Raw genomic sequence first — 18,642 nt, 5'->3', positions numbered from 1 at the left:
GGTAAAAGATGAGAAGCAACAGCTAAGGCAGGGCCCCGGGTTGTTTTTTCCTTCCCCTTATCTGCTCCCTAGTCTCCAAAGTGTCTCACCTGTTCCTTGTTGGCATCCAGTTGCTTTTGAATGAAGTGGCATATCTGGTCAAAGGTGGGCCGTTGTGTGGGTTGCAGATTCCAACATGCTTGCATGATGCAGTACCTGCCGTGGCAAACAGCAGTAACAGATGTTAACCTCACTTTGAGCAATGAGCATGCTGCCCCGGTCAAAGGTTCTCCCAGGGAGCTGGAATAGGATGGTCATACTTCATGCCTAGGCTCTGTGACTTTTTGGCCTGGGAGCAAAGTCCAGAACACTGCTAGAAGCCTAAAGAGTCAGAGGCCACACACGCATATAACTCACTGCTTTACAAGTGCAGATTATGAGTGTTTGCTTCTTTTCTATGGACTACAAGCATTTGTGTTTACATGCCTACCTTCAAGGCTTAATGGGACTCATTCGGATAAAAAAAATTCTGAACATTTACAAGGTGACAGGTGGTGCTATGTCCTGGATGGTTTCTGGAAGGAAACTACGGTCCATTTCCAGAAAGACCCTTCCCTGCATGCTGTTATATTCAGCAGAAATATACCTAGAGCCATGGCATTACTGCTTGTGGCATATTAATGCTATCTTAAGAAGCAAAATGAGGGGCTCTATGCAGAGCTAAGTGTGAAACAAACCCCCAGAGCCAACCACTCCCAAACGGGGTCCAGTTTGAAATTTGGATGGAAACTTTGTGGCTTGAGTCTAGCTGTAGCGCTACAGTAATTAAATCATTAACTTGCCAGCAGTAGAGCTCATTGGTCCTCTAACACCCTCAATAACTATATCCTGCTTTTCACTAGCTGTTGTGCCTGCTCCTTTTGCTACATCTGCATTTGCAGAGGGCAGCAAGTGCATTTCCTGGCTACTGTACTTACGTTTCCATAGGCGCAAAGTCTGGTCTGGCCATCTGATAACCCCGCTTCACCATGCTGTAAAACTTGCTGTTCACCAGCATACCAGGGTATGGGCTTTTACCTGCAACCACCACAAAAGCCTAGTTATGGTTTTGAGCAGAAGTGATATTGCTGGACTTCTCAGTCAAGCTTACTATGCAGTGTGCTTTTGAAGGGTGCTGCAGGAGTCTGAATGGATTGTGTTTCTTGTGACTGGGGTAGGTTGCTGATAGTAATAGACACTGTCAGGTACCAAGGATTAGTAAAACAGGCTGCTGTGTGCCCCTCCTCCCAGAGTCCAGTTTCTCAATCAGCCCTTCCCTATCCCTGCTTGTTGCCTAAATCCATTGATGTGATTGAGGTCAGTGTACCAAGAGAACGCTGAAGGACTCTTCCTTACCCAGGGAGAAGATCTCCCAGAGGAGGATGCCGTAGGACCAGACGTCGCTTTGCACTGTGTATATGCAGTCAAAGATACTCTCTGGAGCCATCCACTTCACTGGCAGCCGGGCCTGCAAGGGTACAATGCACCACTCAGTGGACAGTTTGCCCACTTACACTACAATTCTGGTCCTCTTCTCTCCCTGTCTGTCCTTAACTGTGTCCTCCCTGCCCCACTTTAGAGACCCCCTCCCCCATGACACCTCTGCTAATGCTCCCATTAGTTACTTACATTGCCTTTGACAACATAGTTTGAATCATTCATGATGTCTCTTGCCAGCCCGAAGTCACAGATTTTGGCCACTCGCCCGTGGGTCACTAGCACATTCCTTGCTGCCAAATCTCGGTGGATGCACTGCACAGAACAGACGGCAAAAGAACATCCACGTAAACGACTTTGCTAGAGCCATGGAACTCTCTCAAAACCTCTACCTTTCTTCCTGTGGCACCTTAGAGCCCTGATCTACACTAGGGTTTATTTTGAAATAACTCCCCTTAGGTCAAATTAATAGTGTGGAATGTCCACACTACTAAGCCTGTTGTTTTGAAATAATGGGCTGCTTATTTTGAAATCTGTACTCTTGCCTTTCCTGGGGAATAACGCTAATTTTGAAGTAGTTATTTTGAAATAGCAGTTGTGGGAATGCTCCGGTGCTGCTATTTTGAAATTAGCTACTCCCCAGAGTATTCAAACGAATTACTTCCCACTGTTTCCTGGAGCGCAGAGGATACAGCTATACTACCGCTTTAAAAAAAAAAAAAAGCTATGCAAAATGTGCTCTGCATTTTCTGTAGCATTTTTCAATGCTTTTGTCAAAAGAGGTTTTCCCCCATCTGGTCCATCTAGACTGGACCAAATGCCAGGAAAAAAACCCTTTTCTGGAAGCCCTCTTATTCCTCATGGGCTATGTCTACACTGGCACCCTTTTCCGGAAATACTTAAAACAGAACAATTTTCCATTATAAGTATTTCTGGAAAAAGCGCGTCTACACTGGCAGGTTACTTTTCTGGAAAAGCACTTTTTCCGGAAAAGCGTCTGTGGCCAATCTAGACGCGCTTTTCCGCAAAAAAGCCCCGATCGTCATTTTCGCGATCGGGGCTTTTTTGCGGAAAACACTACTGTGCTGTCTATACTGGTCCTTTTCCGGAACAGTTTTCCAGAAAAGGACTTTTGCCCGAATGGGAGCAGCATAGTTTTTCCGGAAAAGCACTGATGATTTTACAGTAGATAGTCAGTGCTTTTCTGGAAATTTTAGGGGCCAGTGTAAACAGCTGGCAAGTTATTCTGGAAAAGCGGCTGATTTTCCGGAATAAGTGGCCAGTGTAGACACAGCCCTGGAGTATAAGGAATTTGCTCTTCTGGAGGAAAAAAAATCAGAAGAGCAAACACGTCCCTGGATGCAGAAGAGTTTTTCTGGGATACTTTCGGTAGTCTAGCCCTACTCTAAGTCAAGGTAATGCGTTCACATTAATGGAGTCTGCCTCGAACTAATTTTGAGGCTTCCCAATGCTATTTTGATTGTTATTTTGGGAGTTATTACATTGATTTTAATTATTTCAAAATAGAACATGTCTACACTAGGAAACTAAGAGACTGAGTCTTTTAAGATGCCTCAGGATTACTCATTTTTAAAGTTACAGACTAACACGGCTATCCATCTGAAACCACCTCTCTCAGAAGGTAATTGCCTGCTCCATGGGTGTGGGGCAGGTGAAATTCAGGGATTAAATTGCATCTGTTCTCATTTTATATATGCCCCTTCCTCCAATTTATTTATCAACATAAGAACATCCAACCCAGTAGCCTGTACCTGGCAGCAACGTGTACCAAAGCTTCAGGACAGTTTTGAGAGCTCCACTCCTAGTTTCTGGCAGGCAATAGCTTACCGTCAGCCTGAGCATGGAGTTACCTCTCTGACTATCTTGGCTAATAGCCATTGAGGGACCTATTCTCTGTGAAGTTATTTCCATTTGTTTTGAAACCTCAAAAAAGTTCATTTCTCAGGCACTTCATGCGGTAGCCTGGAATCACACAGCCCTGAGTGTGGTGTTGGCCTCTCAGATGCACTGGGTCTTTGCAGACCGTGTCAGCACAGAACAGTCCGTACTATTGCTCTTTCTTAAAACATTTTAAACCAGATTCAGGCAGACATTTCAACTGCAGCTTTCTGTTCCTGTTTCCTGGAAAGAGACGCTCTCCACATCAAACAGTGCAGAGTTACTTACCGGAATAATAAACCAGAGTGGGCAAAGCACAAAATTCAGTTTGGTAATTCTGCATTGCTATAGTGGGTGGCACATGTATTGCAATAAACACGCAAAGGCAGCCATTAGTTTTCACTCTCCACGAAAGGCAGGCAGGAATATAGAATGCAATCTAAACTGGCTATAAGGTGAGGCCATGTTAACAAGGAAGATTCATTTTCCTTCTGCTCTCAAAGTGGCATTTGAATACTACAGGCCTATTTGGTAGTCCCCTTGCCTGGGGTGCAAGTGGCCTGTGTCTACAGTAGCCGTTTCCTCAAATGTTCTAGGAAAGAGGTTCCACCCTGTTCACAAGGCTGCTGACGTTTTATCCCTCAGCTGCTTTATGCAATGGGCTATATATGAGTGTTTCTTAATTAACCTGTTAAGCCCTTGGGCTAGCATCCCCCTTTCACTTACATTCTTTGAGGCAAGGAAGGCCATTCCCTGAGCCACCTGATTGGAGAACTGCAAAAGGTCACCGAGATCCAGGGGCCGAGTATCCTCCTGTTCTTCCCCTCCACTCTTGCCTGGAAGAGAGAAGAACTCTTTATGGTTAACACAGGACAGCCTTTGGGCAGGCCACATAGTGCTGAGTGCACTAGATCCTGACCCACGATGGGGAGCTGTGCAAGCGGTATGCCTATCAGAATGCAGAGTTCAATAAAAGACTGAGACCGTACCTTGCAATTTACTTCCTGCTGGCGTGGAGTCTGATGGCACTGGTCTCATTTCAACATAGTTCTCCAAACACTGGCTCCCAAACCCGCTGTCACTGAACCAGAGAGAAACACAGAGAGGGGACAAGTTAATGAACAGTCTGGTTGCACACTCTCTTTTCTTTTTTTGACCACAGGGTGCTGAGCAAAACACTCCCAAGTATCTATGAGGTGGGGTGGGTTTGAAAAGTTGAATTGAACAGCAAAGGTGAATAGTGCTCTAAATACCCCCTCTTAATTAGACTGGATGGGAGCATAGAAATACCTTGTAACTACCCTTGCTAGAAAGGCACTTTTCCTTCTGTGAAAGGTCAGCATGATTGGCCAGATCTCATTGTGATATGACAGCAGTTGCAAACGATGGAATAGTTTTGACTTGGTAGCTGAGATGGGTGGCGGGAGGGGAGAGAATAGACCACAAGTATAAAATCACATTGGTGTGAGCAATGTAGCCAATTTTTGGAGGTTTCTGAAATATGTCTGTCACAATCATCTACTCCCCAAGGCCTGGCTGGGTACATTCTGGTTTTACAGAGAATTTTTTAGAAATTACCTCTATGTTTATTTAAAAACAGAAACATTTCTACATGTGAGTACCATGATCTCCCAGCCTCGTGCCAATACAATTTCTCATCATTTCTTGCTCTCAGGCATTGGCGTTGTGCGTAGACTCATCGAATTGGAAAGGACCTCAAGAGGTTGCCTAGTCCAGTCCCCTGCACTCTAGACAGGACTAAGTATTATCTAGACTATCCCTGACAGGTGCTTGGAGCTCTTTAAGAGCAAGTTATACCATGATGGAGATTCCACAACCTCCGTAAGCAATTTATTCCAGTGCCTGCATGTACAATCTCCAGTCCTGATTCTTACCTTCGGACATACTTCTTCTCCAGATAGATGTTTTTGTAATCGGCCGTGCTATCCAGAGAGGAGTCCAGGGGCGAGTCTGGGATGATTATGGACTCCGCCTTCTTCCGCAGGAAATTCAGCAGATCTCCATAGCGACAGTACTCCGTGATGACCAGAATTGGGCCTAAAAAACAGGAAGTGGTGATCGCCAAGCGGTGACTTCATTGCATGTTCTCTCTCTCTCTCCTGCAGCCCCAGTTTCCACTTTAGAATGGTATGCATGGATGTAGGGAGGTGAATAGGTACATGAGCACATACAGTGGTTTGGAGTGGCTCTCCAGCTCTAGTGGAAATGATAGGATCTAATAGGTTGTTAATCTTGAGCTTGCAGCTTCAGGCACATGTGGGCCTCCATACTAATAATCCCTTATTCTTGGAGCCTGTCTATTAAAGGGGTAGGGCAGCTCTGCTAGCTCGGGCAGACAGACTGGTTGACATGTCCCTTAGGGGGAGCTGTCTGAAGAAGAAATAAGCATGGAAAGCCTCCACTGGAATGGATCATCTCCTTGGGACTATAAGGGATGTCAGCCTAAAAAGTGTCTAAAGCCCCGAGGGGTGGAGGTGTCACTGAAAACCGTGTTCAGGAGGATGTCTACTGAGAACCTTAGAGGACATGGTGCCATCTCGTCCTACCTCCGTAAGTACAGGCTCCCAGTAGGTTCACAATGTTCTCATGGTGGCCCAAGTGACTCATGATTTTCAGCTCGGACATAAGGGCCTCCTGCTCATCTGTGTGGGCTGTTGCTGGAATCAAATTGGAAAAGGTTACCACAAGTCTGATATGGAGTAAGAGCGCAGAGCCTATGTCCGGGATACCGGAAAACCCCCGCTGCAACCAGGGAATGCGTTTTCTCTTCTTCTTTTTTGCAGAAGAACAAACGTGTTCTTTCGGGAAGCCCTGTATACCTCGTTCTAGACGGGGCCAAATGGTGGAAAAGCCTCTTCCGGAAAAGCAATTGGGAAAAACTACGCAAATTGCGGAGCACAGTTTGGGTAGCTTTCCGCCCACCAAAAAAAGCGGCAGTGTAGACCTAGCCAAAGAGAGGGAAGGTCTGGGGAGGGTAAAAGGGTGAGCGAAAATGGGGGGAGGCCGGAAAAGGGATGAAAGGGGGAAAAAGACAGGGAGACAATGAAAAAAGGGGAAGGGTGAGAGGAGGAAACAGCTGAGGCGTGAGAAGATGATGAACGTGTTTCCTTTGCCTGGATATATTTGCTTAGGACAGCTATAGCTGCCTTGCTCCAACTGTTGTCTAGAAAATATGCATTTTAATCCATTACCGGTAACCAGTGCAAAAAACACAGCCTAAACGCTGTACACACGCGTTTGTGTTTTCAATGCGTCTTGCTCTGCAGTCTGCTCTTGACTTACTTTTGAGCATCTTCACAGCCACTTTGAGGGCAGTGTCTTCCTTCCCCAGCCCAAAAGCAGTGGCTTCCACCACTTTTCCAAAGGCTCCTGCTCCCAGAGTCTTTCCTACAAAAATAAATGTGCTTTGGTTAGCCAACCAACCAAAAATACCCAGCAACAAATCGGTGATGGTGATTTTCAAAAGAATTGCTTTGGACAGCCTGTCCAGAGGGATTGGTGGCATGTCAGCAGCAGAACCCTGACAAGATGGGCAACACATGAGCATGTGACATGTAGCCCTGCCCGAATTTATGGGAGATTGAGTGGGAGAGAAGGCAGAACGCTAAGGAAGTGAATGTCCAGACGTGGAATCAGTCTCACAGGCAGGGGCAGAATCATATCAGATCTGTATGTGAGGGCCCATGGGCGGCTGCAGAGGGATAATATCCTATTGTTTATAGCTCTGCAGACAAGAAGATGTGAGTATTTGGATAGGGGCATTATATCATTCTCCGCTGATATGCAAGAGGACCCAAGGGTTTGGACATTGTCAGCATTATTTTAGCTTGGCACAACAGAGAATCGGCACGTTGAATCACTGACCAACTGTGGAGAAGCTCCGAGCATTTCTCACCAAACTGCAGGTTATTCCTGGGGAATTCCCATTTCTCGTTGTATGGCAGTTGGGTGGGGTCAATAAAGATGTAGTTATTCCCTTCGCAGGCCTCAATGATCTTCCACCGCACCTGGTATTTTGGTTTCTGTAAAGAAGAGAATCTGATCAATCAAGATTCCTTCTGCTCTGCAGGCCTCTGTAAAACCAAAGCTACTGATCACAAGAACTTTAAATCCACACCCCAACACTCCCTTCCCTGGGGTATCACTCTCCTGTGAGGTAGCTTCATAGGATTCACTGCAAAATCTATTTTTTTTTATACCATAACGTACTTCTTGCTTTTGAAGGTGGGCTAAACTGACAGGCTGGTTCTCGGGACTATGGCCCTACATTATGCCTCCTCGCTGGTCACAACACCTGATTGCCCCCACTCTTGGCTGAATGTCGAGGACTATGTATTCTACCAGCTGAACTCGGCATTTAAGTTGACACTTCCATTTTCTTCCTCAAATAGCAGCAAGGGGGCCTCCGGTATGCTCAGAAACTGCCTCTTTTCATTCTCTGGACAAGTCTTAGAGCATCTGGCGACATGGTGCTAGAGCAGCTGGGGTGTCCTGCAAATGGAGGAAGCACATCTCCAAATGGCTTGGGCTGGGCAGCAGGTGTCAGTGCAGCAAGTGTTTTTGTTTCCGTGGAAATCTCCCAAAGGGGCCTCCTGTCTTCCCCATTGCGCTCCTGAATCAGCACCGCCATGTGCCCTGGCTCCATTTCGCTGAGCACAGCGCTGGCATGGCCTTTGGTTCCTTTTCAAACCGAGAAATAGAACTTCGCATTTCTCCTCTTCTGCTGGGGCTGGATTCCGGCAGAAGTAAACAGGCAGAGAAGCAAGGAGCAAGCTCCTTTTGGCGGTGGGTAGAAGCAGCCGTCAGCTTGTTATCCATATCGGTTGTTATCAGTGTCGCGTCCAGACAGGTTGGCATTAGAGTGATCTGTTCTGCTTATCCCCATTGAGTGAAGGGGAACAAGAAACCTCCATCTGTACAGCAGGGCCTAGGTCTTGTCTTTGCACACTGGCAGAAGGAGCAGAGCCTGCTGACTCAATGAGAGTCCTGGCCCCAATGATTCATTTGTGGCCGAGTTCCTGGGAGTAGAAATTGTTCTTCCTCCTTCTGATGCTGCTGCTGGGCCGCTGCAGACAAAGATGAGTCACCTATCTGGATGGTCAGAGAGGCGGGTGGGCCACAGGCATGAAAGAGAAATGCTGAGGTTGATGGAGAATCTTTCATGCCAGTGCAAGTTCTCGGTTTTCCCTTCTTCCTGGGCCAAGGATTAAACACCTGCATCCACAAAGACCTGTGCGATCCCAGAAGGCAGCAGGTCCAAGTCCCCAGAAACTGCTGCAATGCGGGGAGATTCTACATAGCACCAAGTTGTACCCCTGGGTTTGGTTCACTGCAGACGACACACGCCGGGGTGGGAGTGGGAGTCCTCTGAGGCTCGTTCCTTCCGGTGATGAGAGAAACTAAAGCTGAGGCCTCAGTTATTCTGCTTGGGGCTGATATTCCTCAGAATTGAAGACGGCTTGTCCTATTTTGTAGGACTTTACACACCACTAAGGTGTTTAAAGTAGGGATGTAACAGTTTAACCAGTTAACCAATAAGCATCAGCTGATCGGTTTCTGTTACGATTAAACTCTTCTTCCCTGCAAGCATGTGCCTGCTCCTGGGGCTCCGGCTGCCATCCTGCACTGTAGCCTCTGCAGTGTAAGATTTATACTGTAAAACTGCAACATGGTACCACAGCTGGCTCCCTGGGACTCCTCCACCATTCTTTTCTCCCTAGTCCCTCCCGGCTAAAAATAATGGTTAACGAGGTACCCGCTAAGATTTTTAACCATTACACAGTTACTCTTTTAAACCTTTTTTTTTAATGTCCCTAGTTTAAACAGACAAGCACCAGGCACTCACTTGCTGATACACATGCTGCGGGGCACGTAACAAGTGCTGTTCATGAAAACAAAACAAGAACACACAAAACCCTTCAGCCGTGACAAGAAAAGCAATCCTATTTCCAGCCATTGTGCAAGGAGGGAGTTTGCGATTCATTGTAAAAATTCTATCGCCAATTTCCCTAAAGCAAGAAACAGATCTGATAGGCAGGGTGGGGCAGTTCCTGGGTGAGGATTATAAATTTCACTCCAGACGATTGGGTCATTGCATTCCCAGCATCCACTTTCGCTGTGGAAACCAGCTTTTTGTTGAGTGGTGGAGACTAGGGGGAAACTGAGGCAGAAATTGCAAAACACGGGTTGAAAAGGTAAAGTTTTGCCCTCAGCTAGCTGCGTGTTTTGGCTGACCCATGCAAAGGTCTCTTTAAAGTTTCTGTCGAACAGTTCAGAGCAGCAGGAGCTAGCTAGCAGCTTTGCCCAGCCCTCTGAGTAACATCCTGTACAGATATGAGAGCCAAAGTGACACTGGGATGAGTCATGGGGGAAGCAAAAGGCTGTGGCTGAGCATTTGGGGGTCTGCATCACACTTCCACTGGTGTGGGAGGAATATGAAGAGGTCTTAGGGTGACTCGTTTTTTAAAGTTTTTTTTTAAGTTACAGACTAACACAGCTACACCTCCAAGACTTCTGAAGAGGTCAGTTTAAGCCATGTTCTTGTAGTGGGGGAGGGGCTAGAATTTCTCTAGGGGGCACCAGATCTGTATGCATCCAAAGGACAGTCCCTTTAACTGGGCACAGCCAGACCTTGCCTGTTGTGCTCCCCCATAACCCCATCTTCCCTCCTTCAACAGGCTGAGACCAGGTGCAGGACTGATGTCCTTTCTGAGAGCGTGCCCGGTGTGGGTGCAAATGATTGAGGGGGATATTTCATGTACTCTCCCCCTTATGCCTCAGGCAGGGGCAGGCACAACCCAGCTTGTCATCCCACCCACCCACCCAAAATAATAGATACAAACAATGTCAAACAGAAGACGAGCCCTCAGTTCCCTTTTCTGTCACCTTCCTGCCAAACCAGCCCAGCCCTGGGGAAGAGCAAGGGGCTCCAGAACTTGTGACCATTCCCAAACCTTAAGGTATCCCACCCAGCTACGGGAGCTTTAGTGAGATGTCAGCTCATAAGTCCAGATCCTCAGGCTCTGAACCAATTGACGTCAAAGCTGGGAGTCTACATACTTTGGAGGGTCTAGGGCATTGGGCCTCCTGGGAGAACCGACTGGCTGCATGGCTGGGCAGGGGCAGCGCTGTGTGTGCAGAGATTTCTGCACGGGTTGCATTCCTCCCTTGGGAGAACAGGAATCAGAGTCTCACCTGAGTATATTTGTACAGTAGGAAGAGGAGCAGCAGGAAAAGCAGGACCAGCGTTGCCAAGAAGATGGAGAGGACGGGGTTGAAGAGCTTGTGTGGGATCCGGACTTCTAGAGAAGCAAAGGGAAGAGGGATGAGAACTGGCTGTTCAGATGTTTATTTCACGAGAGCAGTGGTTCTCAGACTTTTATTTTCATGGGTCACTGGAAAACTGCTGCGGGTCTCGGCGGCCCACTTAACGCTCTTTCCGTGTGTTGTTTGTACCGTTAGTGAACTGTGGTAATGTGCTTTGGATGAAAGCGCTATGTAGAAAAACCTGGATGAAAATGAACGCTTGTTTGTTCTGCAAATGAAAGCACGCAAGTCCAATTTTAATATCCTTCAGGGTCGCTCCCCCACCAAGGGCTGAGGTTGGGAAAGAGGAAGGTCTGTCTCCTACCGCAGCAGCCATACACCTGAGGCTGGGATGGGAAGGGGCCATCTTTCCTCAGCACCTGCAGCCCTGAAGCTGCGGAAGTTGCCTCTTTCTCTGGCCACTGCAGCCCTGCACGCCCCAAATTCCTCCACTCTTCTCAACCCACTGCCCCCTCCCACCTACTCCCCCACCAACTCCACCACCTCATCTTATATATGAGGGTCCAGGCACCTGATTGGTGGAGCCACTAGTTAGATGGGCAGCCGTTCATTCTCTCTTCACACCTTTGAGGGAACTGTCTGCAGCCCACCTGAATGGAGCTCGCAGACCACTGGTGATCCTTGCACCACCGTTTGAGAACCGCTGCACTACAGCATCATCCATGAGCATTCTACCCAACCCCCTATTTGCTCGAGAGTCTCCTTGCACATAACTAGACAGGGATGGACCCAGAGCTGATGTGCTGCCCTCAAAGGAGTCGGGGAGGGAATTTTTCAAGATAAGAAAAGATTGTGCTACAAAGTAAATACCAGAACAGGGACAACTGACAAAAACCACCTTGCCTTTGATAATACATGGATAGCTCTTGAGAACCACAGCAGGGCCAGAATAAGGATTTGCCCCAGAATGATAAATAATGAAAGGAGCCCATTAGACCATCAGCCTAGGGCCAGCACTAGCCTTTTTCATCCAGAATGTTTTCTAGTGCTTCTAGTTACGTATATTCTATCTTGTCCTGCATCTGGAGTATCAGGAGATGCACGCCCCTTGGCTATGTCTACACTGCAGGCTTCTTGCGCAAGAACGGGTGTTCTTGCGCAAAAACTTGCGGTGCGTCCACAGTACAAGCCCGTTCTTGTGCAAGAAAGTTTATGTAGATTGTCAGAAGAGAGAGCTTTTTGCACAAGAGTTATTCCTCTCCCCACGAGGAATAAGCCTTTTTGCACAAGAGCTCTTGCGCAAAAAGGCTAGTGTGGATGGGAACAGGGGTTTCTTGCACAAGAAAGCCCTATGGCTAAAATGGCCATCAGAGCTTTCTTGTGCAAGAGAGCGTCCGCACTGTCATGAACGCTCTTGTGCAAAAGCACACAGCAGCATGGACCCGCTCTTGCGCAAGAACTCTTGCACAAAAAGTTCTTGCGCAAGAAACCTGCAGTGTAGACGTAGCCCTTGTGTTACAGTAAGCACTAGCGGAGGAATGGGACTGTTATGAAGTCCTAGTAGAACCAACTGTCCTTATCAACCTACAAGATATAACCAATCTTATCATCTAACATCTTAAGAGTTAGGTCTTCGTTGAGATTTCTTGTGCAAGAACATATGCAAATGAGGTGCAGCGATGAATATCGCCATGCCTCATTTGCATAATTAATGAGCCACCATTTTGCGCAAGGGGCTTTTGCGCAAAAAGGAGCCGTCTACACAGCTCCTTCTTGTGCAAAAGCCCTTTGCACAAGAGCTGTTCTGCCACTTATTTTCAGGCAGAACGGATCTTGCGCAAGAGGGGGTTTTGCGCAAGAAGGATCAGTGTAGACAGCTACTCCTTGTGCAAAAGCTCCTTGCCCAAAAATGGCAGCTCATTTGCATATGTTCTTGTGCAAGAAAGCACAATGTAGAGGTAACCCGGGGGCTAACATGCTTCATATGCACTAAGGCCATGATGGGCAACAGGTGGTGTGTGGGCTGCATGTGGCCCATCGGGGTTCTTGTGCAGAAGAGGTTTTGCCACTATTTGGCCCTATATAGACGGGGCCAAATGTCACAAAAAAACCCTCTTTTGCAAGACTCCTTATTCCTCATAAATCAAGGTTTACAGGGTCTTGCAAAAGGGTTTTTTTTTGCAACATTTGGCCCCATCTACACAGGGCCAAAGAGCGGCAAAACCTCTTCTGCAAAAAGAATCAGAAGAAGATATGCAAATGCAAGCGCGATTTGCATATCTTCTCCTGTAAAAAAATGACAAGTGTCGCTGTAGCTTTAGTGGGCCGTTTGGAGTGTAGGTTCAGGAAGACTGGATCCCCAAAGGCCTGTAGCCATCTCTAATTCAGGCCTGAATTAAATGTATACGTTATCCATAAATAATAAATGCTCTGATTGATCTCACCTGAAGGAAGGACTAAGTAGTGTGTCTGTGAGTCATTTCCCTCACTGTTAATGGCCCAGCAGCAAAAGGTAACGTTGTCCTCCAGCTCCTTAGTTTGAAGGATGCTCTCTACTTCCACCTTTCCAAAGGGCTCTTTGCCTAGGATCCGGGGGCTGGTCTCATTCAGAATCAGTGTTTTCCCCTGGTCACATCTGCAGAAACACCAAGCCAGGATGAGAAAACATTTCCATGGAACACACCAGCCTACAAACGCTCTATCCTCACAGAGGGCTAGGGGGACCCAAACGGCTAGACAAGAGGTCTAGTGATCTATTGCTACTTGTTGCCTCTCCAGCTTCAGAAAGAATAGACTTCCCGAAGGAAGTAAGTCGATGGTGACAGCCCCCCACCCCCACATCAGCTAAGCAGTGTGTCTGCACACGAATGGGTCCACTGAACCTGCCTCCTGCTCACTGCATGTGCTACGTCCGCTTGATTGTGCCCATCATCCCCTTCCCTAGCAGCTTCAGTACTGGGAACCAGCACCTCCTTTACATCCCTTCCCAAAAGAGGCACCTGGGCTGACTGGGGGGGGCAGTTGCACTTTAAGCAGGTCTCCCTCATCTGCAAGCATGTTTCAGTGTCCATTCTAGACCCTGCTGTGAGGACTCGGTGCATGTCGCCTTCTGGGGTTGGGAAGCCTCCCCCAGGGCACCCGCTGAAAGCTACAAACATCTGTTTTAAAAAGCAGAAGAATTCTTTGTTGTAATTTTGGGCAGAACTCAGCGCTAGCCTGTGTCTTTCACAAGTCTGGGGTGAGCAGTTCAGCAAACACAGATGACAGCTACGGGGAATCTCCGAGCCCTGCAGCAGAGGCGGCGAAAAAAGCTGCAAGCCCTGGCATTGAGAGAGGGGTGGGCACTGCACAGTGGAAGGTGCTCCAGCCCTCTCCGATGTTTCTCACCTGTCTGCACGACCTGGGCATCGATACCACTCAATACGTGGAGCAGGATAACCAGTGGCTATACAGCGAAGGCTCTTGGAGTCGTTCAATGCGTTCGTGACAGAAAGGACATTAGGAGGGACTGAATAGGGAATGCAAAGGCATGTTAGGTACGAAGTCCTCTCTACATTTCAATCCCACTTATGTATGTGCAATGTCACAATGACAGGAAAAGCCCATATGTGTTTGAGGGGAGGGAAGAAAAGCTCCCTTTGCTCTCTTAGGATACATCTCCACTGCATGTTTATTTCAAAATAAGCTGTTCTGCAATAGAAACTTCGGGGGGTAGCCGAGTTAGTCTGTACAGAAAAAAAACAACAAATGGTCTGGTAGCACTTTATAGACGAACAAAACATGTAGATGGTATCATGAGCTTTCGTGGGCACAGCCCCATGATACCATCTACATGTTTTGTTCGTCTATAAAGTGCTTCCAGACCATTTGTTGTTGTTTTTTAAATTCTGGAATCGTTATTTCGAAATAGCACGTCTACACTGCAGGAAACCCTCAAAATGAGTCCGAGGCAGACTTCCCTAATGTGGATGTGCTATCTCGATTTAGAGCCGCGGGAGGCACTGGGGAGGAATAACTTAGAATTGCCCTGGGGAGGGGCTATTTCGAAATAGCAGCGGAGTGTCTACACACGCCTTGTTTCGAAATAGCTATTTTGGAAGAGGTGTGATTCTTTGTAGAATGAAGCTTACAGATTTCAGAATAAGCCGCCCGCTGTTTCAAACTCATTTTGAAATAACGGAATGGCTGTGTAGATGCTCGCATTGTTATCTCGAAATAACGGTGCAGTGTAGATGCACCCTTAGTCTGGGCTTTGGGATCCAGGTTCCACTCTGGCTCTTCCTTGTGCTATATTTTAGTAACCTGTCTATCCAGAGAATAAAGTCAATGAGGAGATCTCTGTTACTGAGCCATCTTCTGCTGGGGAGAGAGACAAGATTTCCAGCCCCACACAACTCTTCCTCAGGTGTAAGCTTTGGAAGCTTGACTCTCCCCAGCAGAAGTTGGCTCAATAAAAGATCATTACTTCACCCACCTTTGTCTTTCTAACAGCCTGGAACTCAAACGTCTGCAACAGCTCTGTATAGCCAGAGACTGGATACTTGGGCAAGATGTTACACGCCATCCTATGCAGGACGTCTCACTCCTGACCACCTCTAGAGGTCACCCGGAGGAGAGAGAATTCAGTCTCCATGGTGTGAGGCTGAGACTCTCATAGGTCATCCCCAGGGAACTCTCATGTGGTAACAACTTGCAGGCATTCCCAACCTGGACCCAGTGACCTAACAATGAAAAGTCTCGTAGCTCCTTATCAGTCCCCATAGCCAGTTACATAGGGCAGTGTTTCTACAAGCACTGTGTCAGATGGCCGGTCATCCAGCAAGGACAGGTCTTTACAAATCCTTCCTTGTCATTTCCCAGAGCATTCCCTCCTTGTCAGAAGTGCACACCCTTTTCTGCCCCAGCCCTCTACTGATATGGATAGTATGCTGCGTTACAGAAGTGAGGGGATGCAAAATCCACGTAGCTCCTGATCCTTATTTCAATATGATCCACCAGGACTAGCGATGTTAAATTTCGATTAATCAGCTAATCGAGTAGTTGATGGAATTTCCAATGACTACTCAATTAGTCGATAAGGGAGGCGCTCTCTATCCCACTGCGCCTCTCCCTTTGAAATGTACAAGAGCCACTCGTGGCTCTTGTATATTTCCCGTTGCCTCTCTATCTCTCTGAAATGTACAGGAGCCTTCTCTGGCTTTTGTATATTTCAAAAGGAGAGAGGCATTGGGTTTCCGAGCCATGGTAACTCCTGTACATTTCAAAGGGAGAAAGGCAGCAGGATCGCATGCCAGCACCAGCGGGAAGCAAAGCTGTCCCTGCTGGTATGGTTCCCGATGTGCCTCTTCCTTTGAAATGTACGAGAGCCACAAGTAACTCTTGTACATTTCAATGGGAGAGGAGCAGCAGTGGGACCAGCGTGAGCAGGACTGTCAATCCCTGCTCGTGCTGTTTCCCTTCTGCCCTCTGCCTCCCTTTCCCCCCATGGAGACGGTGCTGGGGGGAACCAGCTTTTAAGTTGGTTTCCCCCAGCACTGGCTCGTGCTCCCCACTCTTGCTGCCTCTCTCTAAGATTTGATTATCGGGTAGTCGACTAGTTCGTTACATCCCTAACCAGGACTCCCCAAAAGAAAAGTGAAAAGGGAGCCCTACTAGTAGTAAAAAAGAAGGCTACATTACAGAAAAAAACCCACAGTCTTTATCCTGAAATTCCAGGAGGGCTATACATGGTAGATAGTGAAATTATGGTACTGAAGTGAACAAACGGGGAATAAATGAACACTAAAATCTGCAAGTGGCACGAGGCTGAAATTCTCTGCCCTGCGTTATCACTGGATACATTCACCTCTGCTAATCTGGAATTTGTAACAAAGCTGTTGTTTGACTACAGTAATGGATGTAGTAAGAGCTCTGCAGTGAGTCCTGGTAGTTAATGTAAATATCTAATGATATATTTGTGGTAGCTTACAACCCACTTAATGCCGGGTAGTAGAAAGCTTAATACCTTCCCTATCTGCTGACGCCACCATGGGACAGTCACTGTACCTTGGAATGTGTGTAGAACACTGGGACAAATGGCCCATAATCCACCCTTGTAAAGGGCTTGGAGAGGCAGGGTTAAAAAGCACCGTGATGACTATGAAGGAGCCACTCTGACCATTGTTACCATTACTTTCTTCAGTGACCACCCCACAGCATCAGGGAGGCAGCTTTGATGTTCTCAGTGGCTGCTTTGATTGTTACTGCATTGGTTGCTTTCCGGGAACTAATTCTGTAAGCTTGTTTGCTGGCAGGAAGTGCAAGAACCAACTCCTCTCATCCCCTTGCTACCTACTAGTCTGTTAGCCATGGTGTGGTTTCCATCTGCTGCTTCACAGATTTGGCAGTGTGACAGGACCAGCCCAGAGCTGGACACTTACATTTCAGGGAGATGCTGAAGGTGACGGATGCGTGGGCTGCCTCATTTGCTGCAGAGAATGTATAGAGTCCGCTTTCCTCCTCTTTCAGCCGGTTCAAGGAGAGCGTGTTGTTGTACCTGTCCCAAGAGAGAATGAACGTAACTGATGGAAGTGGCGTGTTACAAAACCGGTCAGGTTTCTTATCCCTGGGGGCACTTGGAAAGCTGCCCAGCAGTGGTGCAACTCCTGCATGCACGTTTGCAGCAGCCTGGGCGTTCCTAGCAAGAATCCACACATGGCTGTATGGGGAGTGTTTCAATGGCAGTTAACTGCTTCACCCGCAAGGCAAGTCAATGAAAATCTACCCCTTTGGTCATGAGACCTGTTCTGCCATGAGTGGGGATGTCAGTCAGGACAGCAGTGTTACGCTCTGCTTTGTTTGGGCTTTAATTTTCAGCCCGCAGCCCGCCCAGCTCTAGATACAGGCAAGAGGGATCTCAGCATTATATTTACAGGAGATTCTGTCCCTGCTTCAATCCATGAGTTTGGATTAGAAACACCTGTCCCTGTGCTGTGCCAGCCTGAGGATGCTAAGAGCATTTTCCCCTCTCCGGCTCATCTTAGGTCTGAGTACACGCAGCTTCCACTGTCTTCAAATGCATCCGGTGATGTAAACAGGGACACAAAGGCACCAGGAATTGATAAACTGCTGCCAGCCCAGAGAGGCTGAAATCCAGTGGCCAAAGCAAAGGGTTGAAAATTCGGATTCCTTGGAGCTGCTCCTAGCTGTGCCACTGACGTTCCCTGTGATCCTGAGCAAATCACTTAGCCTCTTGGTAGGAGGGTCCCTATCTGTGAAATGGGTATTACAACATGACCACTTCTCATTTCAAGTGCAAGACACTTTTATAGTAGCACCTTCATCCAATGACTTTAAATGCCTTGATTGAGTCCAGAGAGATGATCATTGATATAAACCCCATGCACATGGGCAGAAGTTGGAGACAGTTCTTTCTCCATGCTCCTCAATAATGACAACTTTTTATCCCTCCTCCCCCGGGCTGGAGCAGGAGATGAAGTGAGCAGCTGCCTCCATGTGATGTGCCCCTATTCATAAAATCATAGAACACTAGAACTGGAAGGGACCCCGAGAGGTCATCAAGTCCAGTCCCCTGCCCTCACAGCAGGACCAAGCACTATCTAGATTATCCCTGATAGCTGCCTTTCTAACCTGTTCTTAAATATTTCCAATGATGGAGATCCACAACCTCTGTAGGCAATTTATTCCAATGGTTAACCCCCCTGATAGGATGTTTTTCTAAATATCCAACCTAAAGTTCCGTTGGAGCAATTTAAGTCCATAGCTTCTTAGCTTATCATCAGAGGTCAAGGAGAACAGTTTTTCTTTCTCCTCCTTGTAATACCCTTTTAGGGTGCTTGAAAGCTGCTATTATATCTCCTTTCAGTCTTTCCTTTTCCACACTAAACAAACCCAGTTCTTTCAGTCTTCCCTCATAGCTCCTTTTTTCTATACCTTTAATCATTTTTGTTGCTCTTCTCTGGACCCTCTCCAATTTCTCCATATCTTTCTTGAAATGTGGCG

The 18,642-nt window shown here is 47.4% G+C and overlaps 1 protein-coding gene across 1 annotated transcript in view; it reads right to left on the bottom strand.

Moving 5' to 3' along the window:
• Nucleotides 1–18,642, bottom strand: part of CSF1R (colony stimulating factor 1 receptor) — a 40,722-nt gene that overhangs the window by 3,743 nt on the left and 18,337 nt on the right. Inside the window, exons 7-20 of the mRNA XM_006138230.5 lie at nt 17,061–17,176; nt 14,029–14,149; nt 13,086–13,276; nt 10,570–10,676; nt 7,271–7,397; nt 6,658–6,762; nt 5,922–6,032; nt 5,250–5,412; nt 4,344–4,435; nt 4,081–4,190; nt 1,648–1,770; nt 1,375–1,486; nt 957–1,056; nt 90–195 (exon numbers count right to left, since the gene is read on the bottom strand). Coding sequence (XP_006138292.3) covers nt 90–195; nt 957–1,056; nt 1,375–1,486; nt 1,648–1,770; nt 4,081–4,190; nt 4,344–4,435; nt 5,250–5,412; nt 5,922–6,032; nt 6,658–6,762; nt 7,271–7,397; nt 10,570–10,676; nt 13,086–13,276; nt 14,029–14,149; nt 17,061–17,176 — 1,684 coding nt within the window. The remainder of the gene's footprint in view (nt 1–89; nt 196–956; nt 1,057–1,374; nt 1,487–1,647; nt 1,771–4,080; nt 4,191–4,343; nt 4,436–5,249; nt 5,413–5,921; nt 6,033–6,657; nt 6,763–7,270; nt 7,398–10,569; nt 10,677–13,085; nt 13,277–14,028; nt 14,150–17,060; nt 17,177–18,642) is intronic.

Source organism: Pelodiscus sinensis, chromosome 16 (assembly GCF_052426305.1).
Source record: "Pelodiscus sinensis isolate ZL-2025 chromosome 16, ASM5242630v1, whole genome shotgun sequence".
NCBI classification, from domain to species: domain Eukaryota; kingdom Metazoa; phylum Chordata; order Testudines; family Trionychidae; genus Pelodiscus; species Pelodiscus sinensis.
This window is presented reverse-complemented; position numbering and strand designations above follow the sequence as displayed.